At 47.0% G+C, this 20,053-nt stretch overlaps 1 protein-coding gene across 1 annotated transcript in view; it reads right to left on the bottom strand.

Annotated features, from left to right (window-relative positions):
- The window catches only part of LOC126455748 (hemicentin-2-like), a 408,606-nt gene that overhangs the window by 156,706 nt on the left and 231,847 nt on the right, over window positions 1–20,053 (bottom strand). Inside the window, exon 6 of the mRNA XM_050091516.1 lies at window positions 14,597–14,719. Coding sequence (XP_049947473.1) covers window positions 14,597–14,719 — 123 coding nt within the window. The remainder of the gene's footprint in view (window positions 1–14,596; window positions 14,720–20,053) is intronic.

Here is a 20,053-nt window from a genome sequence, read left to right as displayed (position 1 = left end):
CGATAACTATCGAGTCGTGTTCCTCCTGCTGGTTTCGGGACTGGTACAAGTAAGCCTTCTATGAACATTGGTGGCGGGTTCGCCGCGCCGGACAAAAGTTCCCAGTACATGTCCCTCCATCGTGGCATCATCAAATCTTGGAAGGTTCTGTAAAATTCGAGAGGTAAACCATCCGGGCCGGGAGATCGATTCAGAGAACCTTTGGCCACAGCGCTTCGGACGTCGTCGGTGGTCACTTCAGAAGTCAGGAGGGTTGCAGCTGCTGCGTTTAGAGTACCAAGTGTCTCCTGGGCAACCTCAGCAATGGCCTCTGCACCGGCAGGTAATTCTTGATAGAAAAGTCTATAGTGCGTTGTGAATGCATCCGCAATGGTAGCTTGCGAAGTCAGCCGTCGTCCATAAGGTAGGTCTAAAGTTGTCATTAAAGCCTGTCGGCGTCGACGAACATTTTGAACAATGTGATGCATAGAAGGTTCTTCACCGTTAATCCTATCTTGACTGCGTGCTCGTACAATGGCTCCCTCTAGACGGCATCTGGTCAAGGTTAAAATCTTTGCCTTGATGCGTTCATGAGTTCACGTAGAGCGCTTTAGTAGAAATCAGTTGTGTGGTGATTCCACCTGGCTTTGACTCTGCCATAGTGTGTCAATGTGTGTCGGATGGCCGGTTTGGCGCACAGCAACCACCACTGCAGAGTGGTCTCGTAACGCATAATGCGTTGAACACAGGTGTGCCACGTGTCGGTGACCTGTTGTCGACATTCAGGGTCCCGCAGTAGCGCGACATTGAGTTTCCAAGGTCCTGCACTGCGCCATATAGATTGTCGGCGTAGGTTCATGGTGCAGATGTAGATGCCATGATCCGAAAAGTCAGACGGCCAACGTTCCGCGTCGAGGAGAACTGATCTTAGAGCGTCAGAGATGTACGCCTGATGGGAGATCCGTGCTGCCGATAGGTTCGTATCTGGTGAAGATTGTCGTGGTGGATGCTGGAAGTCCATAGAAGTCGCAGGAGCCGCCGTAGAAACTTCCCCCATTTTAGTGTTGGTCTAACGGAGGAACAGATCTCATTTCCGCATCAGATGGAGGGGGGAAATCCGTGTCATCCGCCCATGAAAAACGTCCGACAGGTTTGACATCGGCGAGAGGTGGCAGCACTGGCCGAGTCGGCTCAATTGCGTCGGTGACAACAGGCGTGCTATGTACCATGGCATCTGGGCGCGGGGTTTGCGCACGGTCCCTGTTGGACGGTTCACCGTCTTGTGGATGACGCGTCTCCGTGGCAGAGGAGAAAATGTTATCGTGTTCTCCGTCAGAGTGATGTGCCACCTCTTCGTCCTGCGGAGGTGGCTCAATGGTCGATTCTGATGTCTTGCGGCGTTCTTTTGTCGTTTGGGCGACTTCTGCTTTCGGCAATGAGTTTCGGCGTCTGAGGAAGGAAGAGATTCACGTCATTCCGGGGCAAAAGCCGCTGGTGCTATGATGCGGTCGTCATTCTCCAGAACACTCTCATTGGTATCCTTGTAATGGTCTAGCGTGGGTGTTTAGGGCTGTTGGACATGTTCACGGGCGGCATCGCCGGTGTCAGGGTGCTGGGACGCCTCCAGGTGTATCGGACCAGAGAGATGCTCATGAACGGCGTCTTGTGAGGGCTGGACGTACAGTGTAGCCGCATAGGTGACTGGAAGGGTGGTCGTGGTTCTGTCGGTGTTCGTATCGTCGTGCCTTAGTTGTGAGATGCGATGTTGCAGGCATTCATTACGGACGTGGCCTTCTTTGCCACAACCGGAACATGTTCGGGGTTGTCCGTTGTAAATAACCACCGCACGGCAGCCGCCGATAGAAATGTACGATGGAACGTGCCGTTTGAGATCGATTCGGACTTGTCTCACACCATTAAGCACCGGATACGTCGTAAACTGTGCCCATGTCTCGGCTACGTGGCTCTGGACTTTTCCGAACGGGCTTAGCGCCGCGATGACTTCATCTTCATTCACCTCGAAAGGCAGTTCGAATACACGGATCGTCCGAAGGCCAAGTCCTGCATGGTCGACTTCCACAGGCCCGACGTTTCCGTCGGAGTGCCGAAACTTTAGTCCATGTCGCGTCCTTTGAATAATCTCGTTGCAGGCAGCGTCGGAAGTCATCTTAACATAAACGACGCTGCTAATGATCGGTAGGTGTATGCCGATGAGTTCGTCACGAGGGATCTTCACGTCTTCGCGTAGGAAGCATTCGACGGCCAGTGCTTCGGGTCGTGCGTATTCATTTGAGAAGGTGAACTTAAGAGTGTTCTTCCTGTAAGAGTTGGCCATTAGGGAGTGTTCGACTGAGAAGTGCTGTGACGAGGAAGTAAACAAAACACTCCGCGCGTGCAGCGGCGTGGACGGCCGAGCGCGGTGCGCACTGCTGCCCTGCCGAACCCAGGCTACCCAAGCACGACTCACGACCCGTCCTCACAGCTTTACTTCTGCCAGTACCTTGCCCGCGAAAGGCTAATTTCCCGAGTTCGAGTCTCGGTCCGGCACACAGTTTTAATCTGCCAGGAAGTTTCAAAGTTCGGAATGTCGACAGATTCACATGTGCAAATCCTTGCGACGCCAGGTTCCACTGTGCTGGTGCAGCTAGGGCATTTGCGAGCTGTAGCAGCAGCCCAGCTCCTTCAGGCCTGAATGCTACTGGGCGCCGCAGGGCCGCCGCGTGTTGACGGCAGCCAGAGCACGCTACGCCGCAAGGCAGAACCCGCGTCAGCTGCAGGTGCTGCGCCAGCCCTGGGGGCGTGGCGGCGCGATACGCCAGCAGTTAATCTCTGCCGCTCGCTTTTAGCTCCTTTTTCGGCCTCGGTTTCCAATTTAATGAACGCTACGGGCGGGATTTATGAGCGCTCCACGCACGCGCTAATTGCAGAAAACGAATGTGCGACGTTTCCAGGGCGCGTTCGGATAAGCGTTCGCCGGGAGGAATGGGAATGACCGCATTAGCGGACGCCCGTCATTTGTTACGAGGAATATTGCGCGTGAAAACGGAGCAAATGTCGCACCGACGTGTTGGAACACGGACGCGGCGGTGGAGCCGGGGCGGTGAAGAGCAAAAAGGATTCGAAGATTGACTAAAGGCAGAGAGAAAAGGGCGGAAGGCTAGGTTCGATGAAAGAGAGATAAAAAGATGGAGATATACAGGAAAGGCGCACAAAATACAGGAACAGATTAATAGTGAGAAAGTCATGCAAGCAACGAATTAGTTCCTAACTGACCTTTCACCTGTACTCTGCACTGGCCTATCTCACAATGTTGCGCAACGAAGGAACTTATGTTCGTGCTCCAGGGGGCGTGCCATATTGTTAGCTCTCTTGTGTCTCTCATCTGGAGAGCAAGAATTAGCTGACGAACCTCTGCATGGTCTTGACACCACGCGCCGCCAGAAATGGCTGAACAATAAATTTGACTTCAAACATTCAAGCAGAAAAGCCTGGTCACCATTACGCAACAATAACGTCAAAAAACAGAATACAGTTGTGTGAACATCGTCTCAATATATAAAATATCTGTTTCCCGACCTGACTCCATCCAGGTGAAGTGAGAACTGAAAAACGTGATGGAAAATTGGTCACAATATAGCCCATATTCCGTCCCATTCATTACATAAGGTATTTCAACTGCTTTACAACACACTAAGTGAGTTGATGCTCTGGGTTTCGATAGTATACCTCCAGAATTCCACCTGCACTGTGATAAATACGCTGAAACATGAGTAGCCCAATTTAGAATTCTGCAAACAGGATCTATTCCAGGATTTATGAGACAGACGAAGATTGTTGGAATCTTAAAACTAGGTAAAACCAACAAAAAATCTGAGTATAATGTACAAATTACTTGAGAGACTGCTGTGTAGTAAATAGGTGTCGAGACACTCAGAAAGATTCGTGTTGAACATGCTGGATTCGGAACAAACGGAAGGTGTGTGGCGAAATACTTCCACTGAGAATATACATAGAAGCTGGCTTCCAGAAAGAACTAAAGACATTCGCTGTATTTATTGACATGCTTGCCGTGTGAAGGCAGTGTAATATCCTGCACTACTTCTTAACAGTACTCTGAACAAAAGACCGTTTCCAATAAGTACAGGCAACACCAATAGTGATCTGAAGGCCATCAACAATGGCCTACCTCAAGGCTGAGTAGTAGCTCCATACTATTACTTCAGCTTGTGTATTGCAGAGATACCAGCTATGCAGTCCATGGTATTTGGTTATTCTGATGACTGGGTGATAACAACATGCATAAAGAATACGAGCTCACCGAAAATATAATAACAAAGGACCTAATTAAAATGTGGATCAACTGAACATTTATCAAAACGGACTCCACTGCAATCATTTGAGTAATCTTATAGCCAGTCGAGAACTGGGCATATTTTTCGAGAGTGATCGTCCGGCCCACAACAAACCCGAGAAGAAAGAATAATCTTCTGATCAATTATAAGAAAAACTGCAACAACTAGCAGTTGCCAATTCATGGAGACATCCTGCTATCCAAAATAACAGGCAGCGCCTCAGACATCTCCCACTCAGACCGAAACTTCAATCTCCACGAAGTTTGGGCGCAGGAGTGGTATAATTATACTCCAGCAGAGCTGTAGAGCTTTCTCCACTCCAACAACAAACCAAGAGAACCTTATCTGCCCTGGAGTACGTGTAGTACAGATAACAGGAAACGGACCAACCGTGGGAGATGTGGTGACCTACTATACAGATTGAGGAAGATTACGATTGCAGAGTGCACCTGTGGCTTTCCAGGACTGTCAGACAAATTGTGGAAGAAAGCCCTCAAAATTCGTACCCTGGACTTCTTGGACTCTACAGTACATAAGATAAATTATATAAATGATATGTCTGTAAATTAGTAAATAATGTACACGTCGTATTATATTATACAGTATTTGTAGTTTTAAAGTGATGTGTAGTTGCCATACCATTAATAATAATCTGGCATTTCAACAGCGCCAGTGACTGGCGAAACGACTTTAAAATCATTAAACAAATATGAGCGAAAGGAAATTCCACAGACACAGTGTCTATGTTCAAATGGTTCAAATGGCTCTGAGCACTATGGGACTCAACTGCTGTGGTCATAAGTCCCCTAGAACTTAGAACTACTTAAACCTAACTAACCTAAGGACAGCACACAACACCCAGCCATCACGAGGCAGAGAAAATCCCTGACCCCGCCGGGAATCGAACCCGGGAACCCGGGCGTGGGAAGCGAGAACGCTACCGCACGACCACGAGATGCGGGCACACAGTGTCTATGTCACCCCTACACTGGTGAGACGGCGTGCTGTATTGGTTAGGGGTCTCCAGTCATCCGACTGGTTTGGTGCAGCGTGCCTCCATTTCGTCCTCTGTGCCAGTCTCTCCACCTCAACATTCTCATTTGTTTTCACTGTCTCTGCCTTTCCTTAAGACTTTCGTCCACTCCTCCAATACCACGACCTAATCAACGCACTATTATCCTGTCTTCATTTTGTCTGCACCCTCAAGTACCATGTCTTAATGAATGCCGGATCATCCTGTCCCCACATAATTTGTCGTTTTTTATGCTAGTTGGGAAAAATAAAACTGGCCCGAAAAATATCTCATCCGCCTTATGACACGCAACCCAGCCTACATCATCTGCCCTAGCAGCAGTTAAGTTGGGTCACCTATTTTTAAGTAGCGTGGAATATTTTTCGGGCCACTTCTGTTTCGTCCATGGTGTACAACCACTTCACATCGTTTTCGTCGTCCTTCCGTAACACATCTCAAATGTATAGATTCTCTTCTTTCACAGTCTATAATTCTCTGTCATGCCGTGCTGTGTTCCAGATGTTCATGTTGAGAGTTTATTCATCAACTTCAGGCCCGTATTTGATACTTATAGATTTATTTGGATGAAGAATTCTCTCTCTGCCAGTGTTAGTAGGAAGCTTCGTATGTCCTTCTTGCTCCGAGCACCATGCGTTATTTTTCTTCCACGGTAACCAAATTTGTCTGTGATATGATTTCCGATTTCATGCTAGGATTTGTCACTGTGGTAGCGCCTAAAGACTGGGCACCACACCCAAGTCAGCAATGCACATCGATGCCACAGATTTGAGCAATGTCTTGCTGCAATCCACAGTGACATATGAGAGAGGCTGAAGAAGGCAGCCACTCTCTCTAAGCACAGCAGCGCCCGCACAAGGAAGTCAGTATAGAGCTGAGTATGGAAGTGCTCAGCCCTGTTGGTGAACTCAGCTGAAGCAGTCGACATCATCTAGTACGACTAAAGATTTATTCAAGTCTATCATGGAAGCCGACCGCGGTGGCCGAGTGGTTCTAGGCGCTTCAGTCCGGAACCGCGCTGCTGCTACGGTCGCAGGTCCGAATCCTTCCTCGGGCATGGATGTGTGTGATGTTTTAGGTTAGTTAGGTTTAAGTAGTTCTACGTCTAGGGGACTGATGACCTCACATGTTAAGTCCCATAGTGCTTCGAGCCATTTGAGCCATTTCTCACACGTAAATGTACTTTTGTAAATGCTGAACGTTGTACTTCAAGAGAATAGTTCGTTAACTAGTGCATCGCCGGCCGCGGTGGTCCAGCGGTTCTAGGCGCTCAGTCCGGAACCGCGCGACTGCTACGGTCGCAGGTTCGAATCCTGCCTCGGGCATGGATGTGTGTGATGTCCTTAGGTTAGTTAGGTTTAAGTAGTTCTAAGTTCTAGGGGACTGATGACCACAGATATTAAGTCCCATAGTGCTCAGAGCCAGCCAACTAGTGCATCAAGTGATGCTTTAACACTCAGTGGCAGTTTTACATATACGTGAACTCCTGAGGAAGTTTTGTATCGTCATGACAGTCACCAATTTCAGTTTTACCACTTTTACTTTCTTCGGTTTACTCTTAGCACACATTTTGCTCTCAAATAGTTTGCACTGTCGAACGCAGGATCGCTTTTGTTGCTCGCTGAGTCCTGGTCTCTTGTCTGGGAACTTCGTGTCAGTAATCGCGTAGCGACCACGGAGAAGTTTGATCGTACAACGCGTGGTTTTCAGGGCAGTAAGGTATACTCGTCTGGGAATCCTGAAATTACAAATGTCTGGTCCCACTGAGACGTCGTGACTTTATATCAGCTGCCACGTGCAACATTGGCTACTCACACACCACTGACGACAAATGTTTGGGACACTAAGCAGTATTTGTCTGCTGTAATTGACACAGAGTTCAAAAACCAAATGATGAAAAGCTGAATGTTCACCAAATGGAAGACTAATTCCCATTCTCTCTCCTGCATCTCATACGAACATGGCCTTTGCCGAATCTGTCTGCGGAAGAGAGGAGCGTGCACTTGCATTAAATTATGTTAGAGATCAAGCAGATTCCTTACTGAAGATTTACAATTATCGTTCAAAACTGAACCATTGTTTCTACCAATAGGAGAAGAACGAGTTCACGAAATGTCTTGCCGAATATATGATTTGTCAAAGAATGTTTGGCCGATGCATCCAATGCTCAATGGCCGATCCTCTCAGCGACATGAAGTGCTTGAAGGGGGAGGGGGTGGGGCGGGCTTTGTGATGGGGGGCGAGTGGCTGTAGCAGCAGAGTTCCACCCCGGCAACAACACTCCCACGCAGTCTGCTGGCGCCTCACAAGTGTTTCGGAAACCAACTCCATCTATAAGACCAGGGTAAGTTACACACGATATCAGATGGGCATAGAGTAGCTTCTGCTGCTTGTAAAAGAGCAGCTGTGGTAACTTTTCAGTGCAGCACAAATGATCGAAAGGAACTTTTCGACAAGAATATAAAATATGAATAGGCATTTCATCATAGATTACACAATATCGTTTGACCTTGTCATAAAATAAAAATTAAGACAACTTTTTTCCCAAATCATCTCTAACAACTACGGCAAAATATTTAAGAATTATATAAGAGTATGCTACTACATTACAGGCCAACAGTGTTGATGAGGTTAATGATCCGAGAGTAACAAAACAAAGCGTCTTACATTGACGCAATTACGTGCTGATATTATCAACACCATTAATTGTTGTTGGGGTACGCAAGAAAGTCACGCAGTCTTAAACTATTAGTACTATCTCCTAACATTTTCAATAGAAGTCAATTGACCACTAAGGCCTCTAATCTGTTTACTACTTTTCTCTTTTCTCTACAAAGCGTAGCGATATTTCGTAAGTATTCTCTTTAATATTGTTTTATTACTTATCCAAAGCAATAAATGTGGGAACATTTTTAATTTAGTCGGTTAAATTTTAGTTTTGTGTGACACCATACAGAAGTATGTGACACTGTATTAAAGGTACATGAAGTTACTTGTACTTTCCGTGTTTGTGTTTTACATCATATTATACTAGATGACAAATGTTATAACATAGAACTGTTTAGCTATTGTCTAATTGTACTTTTATATAGTAACAAATGCGTGATGCTTTACTAGGCACACATACTCGTATATGAAGAACTCTATACATGTTCAGAGAATTTCAAGTGCACGTTCTGTATATCCGTTTGCTTAATCATGAACTGCATGCAGTTTGTTTACATGTAAAACAATTATCTTTAGTTTTGTCTTTTTTGCACAATCCAATTTGGCAAGCTGTTCGTTTAGCACCTTTAGACGTTCCTTCGTCTACATCGTCTACCACGTGTAGTAGTATGAAACCGGAATTTCCCCAATGGATGGTGCTAGCCATCAGCGTAGGGCACTGAGACCGCGTCTGCAGCGTCATCTGCTTCCTGTAACGGCTGACGACGAATGTCAACATACAGTAACCCAAGTTCCATATATCGGTATCTGTTTCAAACCGGTAAAAATGTCGATTTCTGTGCCAACGAAAAACAATTTGCGGACAGCATTGGTTTTGTGTTACTATTTGATGAAAATTGCTGCAGAATCGCATCGAATGCTTGTTGAAGCTTTCGGCAAACATGCTCTTGGGAAAACACAGTGTTTCGAGTGGTTCCAAAAATTAAATGGTTCAAATGGCTCTGAGCACTATGGGACTTAACATCTGTGGTCATCAGTCCCCTAGAACGTAGAACTACTTAAACCTAACGAACCTAGGGACATCACACCCATCTATGCCCGAGGCAGGATTCGAACCTGCGGCCGTAGCAGTCGCTCGATTCCGGACTGAAGTGCGCAGAACCGCTCGGCCACCGCCGCCGGCCAAAAATTAATACATGGTGATTTTGACGTGAGAAACGATGAGTGCAGGAAACCACCGAAAAAGTTTGAAGGTAACAAAGTGCAGGCCTTATTGGATGAAGATTATAAACTCAACAGGAACAATTAAATGTGACGCAGAAAGCCGTTTCTCTTCGGTTGAAGTCTATGGCAAAGGTGGACAAAATGGGAAAATGGATTGCTCATGAACTGAATGAAAGACAGCAAGCAACTCGAAAGATCACATCGGAAATGCTGCTCCTCAGATACAAAAAAATGCCGTTTCTCCATCTAATAGTGGCAAGTAATGAAAAATGGATCCTAAGCGTCGTAAATCATGGGTGAATCCAGGAAAACCATCGGCATCCACGGCAAGACCAAATCGCTTTGGAAAGAAGACAATGCTCTGTGTTTGTGGGATCAGAAGCACATCGTCTATTATGAGCTGCTAAAACCTGGTGATACCCTTAACACTGGCGCTACCAACGGCAAATGATCGATTTAAATGGAGAATTACGCGAGAAATAACCGGAATATGGAAAAAGGCAACACGAAGTCATATTGCTCCATGACAACGCCCCATCTGACAAAGCAAAACTGGTCAGGAAAACGATCGAGGATTTCAGTTGGAACATACAAGGGCATGAGGCTTATTCTCCAGATTTCGTTCCTTCCAATTGTCATATATTTGCATAAGTGGGACACGCTCTCGCCGAACAACGCTTCAATTCGTGTGAGAAAGTACGAAAATGGCTCGATGTCTGGTTCGCTTGAAAAGAATTGTCTTTTTTGTGGTGGCATTTATAACCTGCTGGAGAGGTGGGAGAAATGTATAAACAGCAATGGAGATCATTTTTAATAAAATATTGTTTAGGCGCCACATTTTTTATTTCGTAAAATGTTCAGTTTTACATTTTTGAAGATTTAAAGCAAGTTACCAATCGATGCACCACTTGAGAATTTTGTCTAACTGAACATTTATGCAGCTTCTTTCAGACAGTTTCATTGTAGATAACTGATCAACTCCAAAAAGTTAATATTGTGTGCAAGATCATTAATATACAACTTGATCAGCAAGATCCTCAACACACTTCCCTTAAGCACACCTGAAGTTACTCTACATCTGACTATGATTCTCCAGCCGAGATAACATGCTGCGTTCTCCCTAACAGAAAATCCTCGATCCAGTCACGGATTTCACTTGATATTCCTTATGATTATACTTCTGACTACAAGCATACGTGTGGTACTGAGCCAAATGTTTTCCGGAAATTATATACTGCATCTAAATGTCTATATTGATCCAAAGCTTTCAATACGTCACGTGAGAAAAGTGCAAGTTGTGTTTCATATGATCGATGTTCTCGGAATGCATGCTGGATGGCATGGAGGAGGTCATTCTGTTCGAGATACCTCATTATGCTTACGCTCAGAAAATGTTCTAAGATTCTACAACAAATCGATGTCAAGGATATTGAACAGTAGATTTGAGGATCACTTCAGCTACTCCTTCGGGGCGTCTACGGTAGATCATAGTTTAAGAGTAGGTAACATCCTCAGTGTCAGTTCCTGTCTCGTTCGCTAGTGACTGGACAGTAATCTTGGTACCACTAAGAGTCTTGAGTTGTGTGAAGGATTATTTGACAGTATTCTGCTACGGTAGTCGCTGAAGGCTTCTCGCGTTTCTCTCTTGACAGCCAAACTCGTTTCATTCAACATATCTCTAGCTATAGCACTATATTTTGTTTTACACCTATTCTACCTATCGCCAGTGAAAGTGGATGGAGTCTAGAACAGCTGAGGGCGAGAAGAATTCCCAATTGTTATCACTAGTTCTTTTACAGCTTTCATTATTAAGGTGCGTTGAGAGATCGTACAGTCGGTTATCAACTTGTATAAGGTGTGGTCGTTGATCGTAGCCAAATCTAGAACGTTACTGAAAACATGTATGGGCTAACACCTCGCCGTGGCTCTTATGCTACATCTGCGTGAGGTTTGATGTATCACATCTTCGGCGAATTTGGTGTTATTATAAAAGTGGGCTGTTTCTAGAGTTTTCTTTCCTGCAGCCGCATCGATTGTTACAATTCAATCCACAGAAGTATGAAGGACCACATTTTTCTTACTCTTTCCTTAGTAGCACTTGAATGACGTAGACTTTATTCTTTTCTCACAGTGGTGGCACTTCCACTCCAGTCCCGTTCACAGTACCACCAACGCTTGCATCTCTATATTTCAGTTCTTTTGACAGCCTAATAGAAGTTAACAACGTATCTGATGTATTATCCCCTATTTTAAGGTTCCGTGAGATGTTCTTTCAGGCTAGTACCCGTTGTTCTCGTTTCATGGTTCAAATGGCTCTGAGCACTATGGGACTTAACATCAGAGGTCATCAGTCCCCTAGAACTTAGAACTACTTAAACCTACCTAACCTAAGGACATCACACACATCCATGACCGAGGCAGGATTCGAACCTGCGACCATAGCGGTCGCGCGGTTCCAGAGTGTTTCATCTTTCATCAAATAAAAAAAAAAAAAACATTCAGGAAATACCTAATCTTAGTTTCTGTTACCAGTCAGTCACTTATTATCAGCTTCCAGAGGCCACGACTGTGATAGCGATCCAGTACAGTTACCAGTTGAACTAATACTGACAACAATGAGGTGCTCAGTGGAAATTTGTTGTACGTTCCTATGGGACCAAACCCCTGACGTCATAGGTCCCTAGGCTTACACACTACTTTATGTGACTTAAACTAACTTATGCTAAGGAGGACTCGAACCACTGACGGTGATAGCGGCGCGAACCGTGGCAAGGCGCCCTAGTCCATGCGGCTGGTGCTCAGTGATTGAGCCACGCGACGTTGCGAGAAGTTCATCGTCATCTAAAAAAGGGGTAAATGAACCAGGTAAAATGCATTTCTGTGAGACGTTGTCCATTAAACACGATCGGGTGCCAATTGAAACAATTAAGGAAAATGAAACATTCCCTAAAACAATTAAAATTCATAAAGTCAGAGGAGTAGACTATTTTATGGAGCACTGTGCAGTGGCACCTCTGTAGGAGTTGGTGTGTGTGTGGCGCTGCGGTAGGTGGTGCGGAACCAGTGCCGACGCTATGATCGATTTAACAATATAGCTTCATTTTATGTTCAAGTCTACATGAAGCAGGCATGTCTCCCCTGGTGAGCTCTGAATGGAGCGGCTGGTGTCGGCTGCTAGGACGGCGTCTGCCGACTTTGCGTCAGTACTCCGGCCCAGTGACGAATGCCAGGCCACGGCCAGCTGCGACACACCCGGCGGCGGTCACACTGCTCTCTCCTCCCCGATGGCAGAGGCGGCTGTGTGCGGGTCTCGACCCGCGTCCCCCGGACAGGCAGCGGACGGCGACTGGCGTTGTGACGCCGAGTCCGTCCCTGGGACACAGCGTCGACGGCGGCAGGTCGGCGGGGCTGTGGCAGCTGGGTCCTTGAAGGACCCAGTGCGACGTCAGTCGCAGCCTGGCCTCGAACCGGAGGCCGCTAATGACGCTGCCCAGTCGTCTCGCGGTCCTGCGGTGCTCCGCCGTCGTGGTGCGGCTGGCTACTCAGCAGTGACCGACTCACCGATTCGAATGACGTCCTGTCATCAAATTCATTATATTCCTTTACTGTCCATTTGCTTCTCTAAAACGTTATGTCTTGTCACGACATCCATCGCAAAGAGTCTCGCTCGAATGTGGTGGTAACGACCCCCATACTACATCGTTCTTTCCTGCGCAGGGCAGTTTACTGCTATGCTCAGCTATCCTCGCTACAGACCTCACTAGCGCACCTGTCGTTAAAAATGTAAATTTCGTCTGACTAGGGACTCCAGTTGGGTAGACCGTTCACCGGGTGCAAGTCTTTCGATCTGACGGCACTTCGGCGATTTGCGCGTCGATGGGGATGAAATGATGATGATTAGGACAACACGACACCCTGAGCGGAGAAAATCTCCGACCCAGCCGGGAACCGAAACCGAGCCCTTAGGATTGACATTCTGTCGTGCTGACCACTCAGCTACCGGGGGCGGACGCACCTGTTGTTGCGCCCTAAATGTCGACATGGCGTTTCCGACAGCCAGTGCTGTTACCACAATACTCCGCGGCGGCCTCAATGCTACTTTCAGTCACTTACGATAAAGATTTAATACTTTTACCTAAAATACTTGGAAGTGCCACCATAATTTTAACACGAAAGGAATTCGTATCTCAAAATGAAAAAGTGATCAACTGACCACTGCCAGTAGTTCTCCTGTTGAGGCAGCGAACACGTTTCTCACTACTTTAGCCCAGGCAACAGTGGCAGCTCCACAGTCGTGCTTACGTGTTACCACAGCAACTTCAGGATAGTTTCCACTGTGGTTCAAAATGGTTCAAATGGCTCTGAGCACTATGCGACTTAACTTCTGAGGTCATCAGTCGCCTAGAACTTAGAACTAATTAAACCTAACTAACCTAAGGACAGCACACACATCCATGAAGGAGGCAGGATTCGTACCTGCGACCGGAGCGGTCGCTCGGCTCCAGACTGTAGCGCCTAGAAGCACACGGCCGCTCTCCTGTACGGACGAATCGTGGAAAGTGGAGCAAGGACGGGGTTAGAGCTTGGCCAGAGATTCTGTTCTACAGGAAGATCCATAACTCCTTCTGGGGATTCAGAAGACAGCTGCAGGAAGACTACAAGACACCGAAAGATAGACACACATCTGTGGACAGACCATCTTTCCAAGTTCTTAAACCAAAATACAGCTGTTCAGTATGACGACCATTTCTAACGTAGCAAATGTCGATACGTACATTTAATTCAATGAACTCACTGACGTGAACTGCCTCGTATAGCGGGACAGCAGTACGCTTCAGACATCTGTTCATCGTAGTGGCAAAAATGCAAGCGCAAACAAAACCGATTTCGTAGATTTTATAATATGTTTAATAGGCAACCGATCACGATGGCATAAGCTGAAACATTATCGGAATTACGACCCCAAAACTCTTTGATTTTTCTGCTTCTTTCTTGCCAAAAGAAACTTTTTTAGTGGTTACGAAATCATCTGAGGCAGCCCACGGGTCATTTCAGGCAAAATATACAGTTGTACGCTTCATACAGGAAAGACGTCTTCGGCGTTTGTTTCTTTTCCTGTTTTTTTATGACATGATGCATATAAAGCACAGGCTTGAAAATAGCAACACCTGTCAAATACTATTGGAATAAGAATGTTAACGAGTGGTAAGATCCTCATTGTAATATGTGTGAGGTGGTCGTGAAGGATCAAGAAATACAGGCTTGTGGGTGGCGTACAGAGGACGCGGGAAGCGGGGACTGGCAAAGGGTTGCGGTTGCGCGCGGTGCTCGGCGCTCGGCTCACCTTTGACCCAGACGGGGCTGGACGGCGGGTTGGAGTCGACGTCGCACTTGAGGGAGACGGCCATGCCCTCCAGCAGCGGGAAGCCGAAGCCGGGCGTGCGGCTGATGGCGAAGGACGGGCTGTCTGCAACAGCAAGGCGGCGGGCGTCAGCCGAGGCGTGTGCTCTGCTCTGGCGTGGATAGGTTGATGTATCACAGTGAAGCATCAAAGAATCTCTACATCTACATCCATATCTACATGGTTACTCTGCAATTTACACTTAACTGCCTGGCTGGGGATTCATCGAACCATTTTCATACTTCTTCTCTCCATTACACTCTCGAATGGCGCGATGGAAAAAGGAACACCAAAATCTTTCCGTTAGAGCTCTGATTTCTCTTATTTAATTATGATGATCATTTCTACCTACGTAGATGGATGTCAACAAAATATTTTGGCTTTCGGAAGAGGAAGTTGGTGATTGAAATTTCGTAAACAGATCTCGCCGCAAAGAAAACCACCTTTGTTTCAGTGACTGCCAATCCAACTTGCGTATCACATCAGTTACACTCTCATCTCTATTGCGCGATAACACGAATCGAGCTTCCCTTCTTTGCACTTTTTCGATGTCCTCCGGCAATCGTACCTGGTAAGGATCCCACACCGCGCAGCAATATTCCAGCAGAGGACGGACAAGTGTAATGTAAGGTGTCTCTTTAGTGGGTTTGTTGCATCTTCTAAGTGTTCTGCCAGCAAAGGGCAGTCTTTGTTTCGCCTTTCCCACAGCCGGCCGGAGTGACCGAGTGGTTCTAGGCACTACAGTCTGGAACCGCGAGACCGCTACGGTCGCAGGTTCGAATCCTGCCTCAGGCATGGATGTGTGTGATGTCCTTAGGTTAGTTAGGTTTAAGTAGTTCTAAGTTGTAGGGGCCTGATAACCACAGAAGTTAAGTCCCATAATGCTCAGAGCCATTTGAAGCCTTCCCCGCAATATTATCTATGTGGTCTCTCCAGTTTAAGTTGCTCGTAATTGTAATTCCGAAGTATTTAGTCGAATCGACAGCCCTTAGATTTGTGCGATTTATTCTATACCCAAAATTTATCGCATTTCTTTTAGTACCCATGTGTATGACCTCGCACTTTTCTTTGTTTAGTGCCAATTGCTACTTTCGCACCATTCAGATATTATCTCTGGATCACTTTGTAATTGGAATTGATCGTCTGATGATTTTACTAGACTGTAAATTACAGGGTCATCTGAAAACAATCTAAGGGGTCTACTTAGATTATCACCTAGATCATTTATGTAAATCAGGAACAGCAGAGGGCCAATGACACTACCTTGCAGAACGCCAGATATCACTTCTGTTCTACTCGATGATTTACCGTCTATCACTACGAACTGTGACCACTCTAAGAGGAAATCACGAATCCAGTCACACAACTGAGACGATACTCCACATGCACGCAATTTGATTGATAGTCTCGTACAGGCATGCGTTTTCAAATACAAAGATAAGTAAATAGGCAGAATGCGGCGCTGCGGTCGGAAACGCCTATTTATAACAGTGTCTGGCGCAGTTGTTAGGTCGATTACTGCCGCTACAATGGCTGGTAATCAAGATTTAAGTCAGTCTGAATGTGGTGTTATAGTCGGCGCACGGGCGATGGGAAAGAGAATCTCCGAGGTAGAGATGAAGTGGGGATCTTCCGCTACGACCATTTCACGAGTGTACCGTGAATATCAGGAATACGGTAAAATATCAAATCTCTGACATCACTGCGGCCAGAAAAAGATCCTGTAAGAACGGGACCAACGACGACTGAAGAGAATCGTTCAACGTGACAAAAGTTGTAGCCTTCCGCGAATTGCAGCAGATTTCAATGCTGGGCCATCAACGTCAGCGTGCGAACGATTCAACGAAACATCATCGATATGGGCTTTCGGAGTCGAAGGCCCACTCATACACACTTAAACACTGCACGCCTCGCCTGGGCCCGTCAACACCGACACTGAATTGTTGATAACTGGAAATATGTTGCCTGCTTGGACGAGTCTCCTTTCAGATTGCATCGAGCGGATGGACGTGTGCGGGTATGGAGACAACCTCATGAACCCATGCACCGTGCACGTCAGCAGTGGACTGTTCAAGCTGTGGTGGTGTTGGGCGAGCGCAGTTGGAGTGATATCAGACATCTGATGCGTCTAGATACGACTCTGACAGGTGCCACGTACGTAAGTATCCTGTCTGATCACCTGCATCCATTCACGTCCATTGTGAATTCCGACTTAATTGGGCAATTCCAGCAGGACAATGCGACATCCCACACGTCCAGTATTGCTACATAGTGGGTCCAGGAACACTGCTCTGAGTTTAAACATTTGCACTGCCCACCAGTCTCCCCAGACATGAACTTTATTGAACATATCTGGGATGTCTTGCAAAATGCTGTTCACAGTAGATCTGCACCCCCTCGTACTCTTACCAATTTATGGACAGCCCTGCACGATTCCTGGTATCATTTCCCACCAGCACTATTTCAGACATTAGTCGAGTCCATGCTACGTCGTGTTGCTGCACTTCTGCGTGCTCCCGGGGTCCGCACAAGATAGACTCCTGGAAATGGAAAAAAGAACACATTGACACCGGTGTGTCAGACCCACCATACTTGCTCCGGACACTGCGAGAGGGCTGTACAAGCAATGATCACAAGCACGGCACAGCGGACACACCAGGAACCGCGGTGTTGGCCGTCGAATGGCCCTAGCTGCGCAGATTTGTGCACCGCCGCCGTCAGTGTCAGCCAGTTTGCCGTGGCATACGGAGCTCCATCGCAGTCTTTAACACTGGTAGCATGCCGCGACAGCGTGGACGTGAACCGTATGTGCAGTTGACGGACTTTGAGCGAGGGCGTATAGTGGGCATGCGGGAGGCCGGGTGGACGTACCGCCGAATTGCTCAACACGTGGGGCGTGAGGTCTCCACAGTACATCGATGTTGTCGCCAGTGGTCGGCGGAAGGTGCATGTACCCGTCGACCTGGGACCGGACCGCAGCGACGCACGGATGCACGCCAAGACCGTAGGATCCTACGCAGTGCCGTAGGGGACCGCACCGCCACTTCCCAGCAAATTAGGGACACTGTTGCTCCTGGGGTATCGGCGAGGACCATTCGCAACCGTCTCCATGAAGCTGGGCTACGGTCCCGCACACCGTTAGGCCGTCTTCCTCTCACGCCCCAACATCGTGCAGCCCGCCTCCAGTGGTGTCGCGATAGGCGTGAATGGAGGGATGAATGGAGACGTGTCGTCTTCAGCGATGAGAGTCGCTTCTGCCATGGTGCCAATGATGGTCGTATGCGTGTTTGGCGCCGTGCAGGTGAGCGCCACAATCAGGACTGCATACGACCGAGGCACACAGGGCCAACACCCGGCATCATGGTGTGGGGAGCGATCTCCTACACTGGCCGTACACCACTGGTGATCGTCGAGGGGACACTGAATAGTGCACGGTACATCCAAACCGTCATCGAACCCATCGTTCTACCATTCCTAGACCGGCAAGGGAACTTGCTGTTCCAACAGGACAATGCACGTCCGCATGTATCCCGTGCCACCCAACGTGCTCTAGAAGGTGTAAGTCAACTACCCTGGCCAGCAAGATCTCCGGATCTGTCCCCCATTGAGCATGTTTGGGACTGGATGAAGCGTCGTCTCACGCGGTCTGCACGTCCAGCACGAACGCTGGTCCAACTGAGGCGCCAGGTGGAAATGGCATGGCAAGCTGTTCCACAGGACTACATCCAGCATCTCTACGATCGTCTCCATGGGAGAATAGCAGCCTGCATTGCTGCGAAAGGTGGATATACACTGTACTAGTGCCGACATTGTGCATGCTCTGTTGCCTGTGTCTATGTTCTTGTGGTTCTGTCAGTGTGATCATGTGATGTATCTGACCCCAGGAATGTGTCAATAAAGTTTCCTCTTCCTGGGACAATGAATTCACGGTGTTCTTATTTCAATTTCCAGGAGTGTATTATGCCTAACAGTTTCTTTGGCTCCCACAGCATCAACTATATTTCATGTTTGACTTCTACCCTATGTGGACGCCCAGTGACAAGGCAGTGTAATTTTCAGACTTGCTGATCCGACGTAAATGTAGTGTGCCAATCACAAGGATTGAGAATGACGCAAATATATGATTTCAGGGTACAACGTAACGAATGACATTCTCAGATTATTATCTTATCAGAAGCCAAAAGAAACTAGTGGTAGGAACTTCTTTCATGTGCATGTCACCTATGTCGTCTATAAGGCGAAGTCCCATTGAATCAGTACACCTTACAGGCTGAAATTAGAACTGCCTGTGCTAACATCTGACACTGCTCTATAAAGGAAGGCTCACAGTCTTATTTCCTTTTGTTTCTGGTCCTATATCAACGTACATGCATGAAGTGGAAACGAAATGTAAAGCTTTTTGATCAGCAGCGGCAGATGAATAGACATGCCACAATGTGGTTTGCATGCAACGCAATATTGAAAGGGCGAGAGGGCAGGACTGCACAGGTAGAATTAATACTAAGTGGGGTTTTGTCAGCTACAGTGGTGCAATGAAATATGCTGGATTTAGATATGTCGCAGGAAGATGACAGTAATCTAGTGAGGGAACCAGCACCGCCTGGCGTTCCGACTGGACGTTAGGGTAAACAACGCGCTAGGTTCCCTCAACCCCTGTTAGAGATGAGAGTAGAGTTTTCCGTCAATTAGATTCCAGAAACTGCGCAGTTCTCGTCTGTGTGGTATTTTTGAACGAAAAGATGGAATTGTTTAGATTAGGGGACGTAGAGATGCTACTAATGTTATACGTATATGCTAGGAGAAGTTCCGTTCGGAGGTTGGATAGGGCTATAATTTCAAAACAGTCAGTCCAGAGCATCCATGAAAATGTGTAAATAGGTGATCCTGGCTAGTGCTATGAGTCAGTTAACAGATAACCATTAAGGGGATCGCCAGTGTGTGAAGGAACAGTTTGGACCATACATAAATAGTATGAGAAGAGCTGCCCAAGCGTTGTGCTTTCTTCAGGTACGAAAACAGCAGCCCTTGGTCACTAAGCCGTTACCAAACGCTGGATGTTTCCATGGGACAAAGAAAGATAGGCGCTGGGTTGTTTCCCTGCAATAGTCTGTTTTGCTCACTCTCGTTATCGACAACAAGTGGACCACTCGTCAGTAACATAATGGAAAGCAAGCGACGTATTTGAATTTCTAATCGGGTTAACGTTGCTTGTTTCTCTGTATCTAATATTCCAGAAACTGGAACTATCGTATCACATCACGGCAAGACGATATCTCGATGTCATCAGTGCAGACAACGTCTGAATGCCTACGAGATTCAGGAAGCTGCCAGCATGGGGTTATTAGGTGAGGGAATGAAACACGATGTTCAAAATTCCAATTTTCCTTCCTCTCCTTTCAC

The sequence above is a fragment of the Schistocerca serialis genome, chromosome 2 (genome assembly GCF_023864345.2).
Source record: "Schistocerca serialis cubense isolate TAMUIC-IGC-003099 chromosome 2, iqSchSeri2.2, whole genome shotgun sequence".
NCBI lineage: Eukaryota > Metazoa > Arthropoda > Insecta > Orthoptera > Acrididae > Schistocerca > Schistocerca serialis.
This window is presented reverse-complemented; position numbering and strand designations above follow the sequence as displayed.